Source organism: Chaetura pelagica, unplaced genomic scaffold, assembly GCF_000747805.2.
Source record: "Chaetura pelagica isolate M959 unplaced genomic scaffold, ChaPel_1.0 scaffold109, whole genome shotgun sequence".
Classification (NCBI taxonomy): domain Eukaryota; kingdom Metazoa; phylum Chordata; class Aves; order Apodiformes; family Apodidae; genus Chaetura; species Chaetura pelagica.
Window position 1 is genome coordinate 10,890,178 of NW_009970725.1, and position 5,053 is coordinate 10,895,230.

At 51.1% G+C, this 5,053-nt stretch overlaps 1 protein-coding gene across 1 annotated transcript in view; it reads left to right on the forward strand.

Annotated features, from left to right (window-relative positions):
- Positions 1-2,851: 2,851 nt before the first annotated feature.
- Positions 2,852-5,053, forward strand: part of LOC104397017 (G2/M phase-specific E3 ubiquitin-protein ligase-like) — a 3,656-nt gene continuing 1,454 nt past the window's right edge. The window contains exons 1-7 of the mRNA XM_010006929.1: positions 2,852-2,873; positions 3,206-3,297; positions 3,388-3,495; positions 3,780-3,904; positions 3,990-4,152; positions 4,237-4,343; positions 4,542-4,652. Coding sequence (XP_010005231.1) covers positions 2,852-2,873; positions 3,206-3,297; positions 3,388-3,495; positions 3,780-3,904; positions 3,990-4,152; positions 4,237-4,343; positions 4,542-4,652 — 728 coding nt within the window. The remainder of the gene's footprint in view (positions 2,874-3,205; positions 3,298-3,387; positions 3,496-3,779; positions 3,905-3,989; positions 4,153-4,236; positions 4,344-4,541; positions 4,653-5,053) is intronic.

The following is a 5,053-nucleotide window of genomic DNA, read 5'->3' on the forward strand; positions in this document are numbered from 1 at the left end:
ATTTCTCTGTTGGCCATTTTTTCTAACTAACCTTGCATTTGTAGACATTTACATACTCTTTTCCATTTCAGGGTACCATATTGCTAGTCCAGCTAATATCTTTTAGTAATTAGTTTACTTTCAGTAAAGCACATTAGAATGGAAATTTGGATCTACAATGAAAATCGCAGATTCACATAATAATTCAGGTTGGAAGCAACCTGGGAGATGTCTCATTGAGCCTCAATCCCACAGCTCTGAGATTCAGCTGTGAGATTGTCCACTGCAAAATTAGTATCAGAGCTTAGGTCATTGGGCTGGGAGCATCTGAAGGGATGCAGCTGGCGAAAGCCTCTCAGGAGAACAGGTTCAGTTCAGTACATTCAGTTTGGTGCTATCAACAGAGATTATTTTTTTCCTACAGTGGCAAACCTTAATATCGGGAAGATCTCTGGACATAGCTGCATCACTGCCAGGCTGTCATGAGGGCTCATAGAAGTACACATATTTAGTACTACCAACATGTGATATCCAGAACCATGGTTAGGTGCATGTTCAGATAAAGGATGTGGACCTGAGAAGAGGGAAATAATCTTTTCATAGTTTCTGAAAGAGCTGGACATCAATCCACAGAAGCTAAAGTGGTTTCAGGAGTTTAATGACCTGTATGAAGGACGATTAACTTCCCCCTGGACAATGGCAAAGGAAAGACACTGATAACAGTTGTCAATGTCAGAGACTAACAATTTGTATTCACCTTATTTAACACCGAAAGCACTGAGCTGTACAGATACTGTATGCTGTGAGAACACGGAGCTGTGGCAACAATAGGCAACTTAAAATTTGAATCTGTTCACTAAAATTGCTGAATAACATCAATTTTCAGAGCCCCACATCTCTGAATTGTGTGTATAACTAATAGATCAGCATTCTGAATGTAAGATCAGACAAGCTAATCAACCACATGGTTATTTGCATAGATGAGTGAAAACTGCTGAAAGCAATATGGATATTCACAATCTCTAGCAAGCACAATGCCTTTTTTTTTGTTGTTGTTTTTCTTTCCAAGTGTCAGATACAAGCATAATATTATTTCACTGAAAATAACTTGAAGCACTGAGCAAACAGAAATCAACTGTACAATTAACAAAGCTCTTTAGTTTCAGTCCCTTCTAAGCTCAAATTCTTAAAAAAAGCTTGCAATGTCAAATTGATTTTGGAATTAAAATAATTTCACCTAGGAGAAGCAATTACCTGGAAAAGACACCTCTTAAGAATCCCAAAATACATAAAGGAAGAAAGACTACACTTAGGGCATTACTGTTCAAGTTGTAGTATTCAGGGAGTTCATAAACAGCACTCACTGGGAGAGCTGCATGTACACTTAATGAACAGACATGTATTAACAATGGTGGACTTAGACTTCACCAAAAGATCTTTACAACATTATCACAATTTGAGAAGGTGACATAGGGCTGCATAATCTGAATATGGCCTCAGGGAATGGCTCTGGTAGGGTCAGGGCAAAAACGGGTTATCACCTCCCTGCCTTGTCTATCTACTCTGTGATCTTTGGCTTTTCAGTCCACCCATGGAGGTAGAAGGTGACAAGGAGATACGGCATAAGAACCAAATGAGAAAGAGAAATTGGTGCAGCATGGGCAGCTTGGCAGCCATTTGCAACCTGCCTGGAATCTGATATTAATTATCTTTGCATTTTTGTCACAGGATATCTTTGGGTTTAATGTCCTCATATACACTTATTTTCTGATTAAGGTTAGCTGTTTCCAGATCAAGAAGCTGTAGAGATACCAACATTTTGGGTTCTATCTTTCTGTGAGTCTCTCAATTGGTCTGATAAACTTATTATAAAAATCTTTGTCAGCACAGGCCCTTTCTACTTTATCTCACTGTTGCCGGTAGTGAGCTGGCAACAGGGCAGAAAAGTTTCTTTTGCCCAAGTACTTTCTGCTTCTGAAACACTTCTGCCACCACTCAACCCTTGAGCAATTCAGAAGACTACACACAGAGGGCTGTACTCTTTATGGGGAGGCGGGCCCTGGACATGATCCTAAAATGCCTGCTGACATAATTGCATCACAATCTCCTCATCACAAGAGATGCTGCTCTGCATGGCCCATTACACTGCAAACCCCAATGGATACAGTTCCTAATCTTTATATCTGTCGTAAGAAAAACAGTGGAACAGAGAACCTCTAGAATTATTATCTTAGTCATCTTGCCCAAAGAAAAAAAAAAACAAACTTACTTATTAAGTATACCACAGTGCTTTACATGTCCCATAAGTGCAAGGCACATCTGAGAACAACGCTGCAAAACACGTTAGTTGCTTCCAGGGCAAATATTCCATTTCCGTCCTGCATCTGCATAAAACTTTACTGTGTTTTATAGCTCTAAGCACCTTCCAGATAGGCGGTAATGCAGCATGGAAGTTAGAATCCTAAAGAATGGTTAGAAACCCAAGTTGGAAGGGACCTGAAAGTTCATCTAGTCCTAACTCGCCTGCCATGGGCAGGGACATCTCCCACTAGACCAGGCGGATGTGTCACTGTGGGCAGCAGGTGGGCAAGGGCACTGTTGTCATAGCAGCCATTGTGATGCCATAGTGACCACTGTGACCCACAGGACCAAGCTACCTATAAAAGGGACACTGGGCTCAGGCTGGGCACCTGACCCGGTGAGCTGAGAAGAGCGCACGGGGGCTGCCGAGAGAGGAGGGGGACCCCACACCTCAAGGCTCTGGCTGGTGCTGTCTCACTCATCCCTCAGCGTCACCAGAGGAGCGTTTTGAGGAGACACCCCAGCGCTGCTGGCACCGTGACTCCCCTGCCGCGAATCATTGATGTCCACCATGACCACAAGCGTGGAGCGGGGTAAGAGCAAAGTGCCCACCCCGCAGCTCGGCAGCAGGGCTGTCGGGGCGCTCAGCATGGGGCCGAGAGAGGCGGAGGGAGAGGCCTGAGCCCCCCAGCTGCTCTGGGGCTGGGCCCCTCCATTCCTCAGCAAGCGGTGCCCAGGCTGAGCTGGGTGCACCTGCTGGGACCTCCTGCCTGCAATGCTCCCTCCTCTCTCCGAGGCCCCCAGCCCTGCCCCTCAGCCAGCTGGGCAGGGGCAGAGCAAGCCCCGGGGGCAATCCCTCCGGGACGCTTCGCCCATGCCCCGCAGAGATGCCCATTCCCGGTGGCATCTGCTCTCTCCCCTGCAGCGTGCATGCTGTGCGGCCGGGCCGAGGCTGACCCGGACACCTGCGGACCGCTACTGGAGGAAGATGGGATCCTTGTCCACGGCTTTTGCCTGGTGAGTTACCCGTGGCTTCCTCCAGCTTTCCAGCAGGCAGTCCCTGCCGCGTTCTCTCCTCATCAGTCTCCTGCCTTTTCTCTTCTGCAGTATTTTGCCAACGAGCTCTTTCAAACGAGCTCACATATCACTACGGAAGGATTTGTGTCATTCCCGCTCACGGATGTCAGACACACGATCGAGCAGGCAGCACAGCGGGTGAGGACCTGAGAAGAACAGGGGGGTTTGTGCCAGGAGAGGTTGTTTGCAGGAGCTTAGTCCAGACCCTAGAAAAGAAATCCCAGCCCTTCCAACCAACTCTGGGACAAAAGTCTTGCTTCCAGCAGCTCCACAGAGGCTCCAGCACAGGAGCCTTCTCCGCCAGGCAGCTCAGCCAGGTGTGACCCAGCAGCGGCCACATCCTGCTCCCTGCCTGGGAGGTGTGGGTCTGGCAGTGGAGGTCCTGAGGCTGCTGCTGATGTGGGCTGCCGTGCTCTTTCCAGCACTGCATCGTGTGCAGCAACAGCGGGGCGACCATCACCTGCCACGAGACTGGGTGTGACCGCAGTTTCCATCTCCCCTGTTCCACCGCGGGTGAATGCACCACCCAGTTCTTTGCTCCATACAGGTACCTCCTCTCCCCTGCTTCCCTCTGCTTCCCACGACCTGGGAAGGACCCAGCACCTCTCACAGCGCTTTTCTCTTTTCTCCAGGTCCTTCTGCTGGGAGCACCGGCCAGAGCAGGCAGCGGAGGCGGCTCCGGAGGAGAACACCACATGCCTCATCTGCCTGGACCCTGTGGGGGACAGAAAGTCCTACCACACCCTGGTGTGCCCAGTATGCAAACATGCCTGGTTCCACAGGGGCTGCATCCAGGTAGGAGCTGTCCCCTCGCCCCCCGTGGCGTGGCAGATGCTCAGCAGCACCAGGGCCTCACCCAGGCTCCTGTTTCTCCTGCAGCGACAGGCTATGCACGAGGGCATTCTGTGGTTCCAGTGCCCAGTCTGCAGAAACAGGGATGACTTCTTGATGGAAATGCTCACTATAGGGATCCACGTCCCAGTAAGGTTGGTGTCCTGCCCAGCTCATGAGTGAGAAGGTGCAAGCGCTGTGCCAGGCCAGGGCCAGTCCTGGCCCTCTGCTGTCCCCTGAGTCTGGGCTTCAGCCTCACAGAGGACTTGGAAATAGGGCAGCAGGGAAGGAGCAGGGACACCCTGCCTTATGCTGGGGCAGCAGGGGCTCATCAGTTTTCCTTTCTCCATCAGACTGCCATGGTGGTACGGCCAGGAAAACGAGGAGCCCACTGAGACGCACAGCCGCTGCGATGCCAGGGAGTGCTCTTGCCCAGACGGCAGGGAGCATGTGGAGGAAGAGGGGTAAGTTGCCAAAGCTGCACTCCAGGGCTCCCTTTGCACAGGATCTCTGCCTCGCCACAGGCTCAAAGCAGAAGGACTGAGAACAAAAGCTGGGCCAGAAAATCCTGTGCAGAGGTCACTTTGTTCTCACAACCATCAACCCATCTGCTTCCTCAGGCCCTGGCAACTGCTCCTGTGCAACTCCTGCGCTGCTCAGGGCACCCACAGGCGCTGCTCCCACCTGAGGAGCAGGAGAACTCATTGGGTGTGTGACAGCTGTACCGGCCTCGGCTCCGGTAAGAGGCAAAGCAGCCGGGTGCCCCCGGGCGGGGCCAGCCCGGGCCTGGCAGTGGGTGCCCAGGCTGGGCACAGCAAAGCCTCCCTGCTCCCAGAGAGCTGGGGAGGGCCTGGGGGCCTGTGCC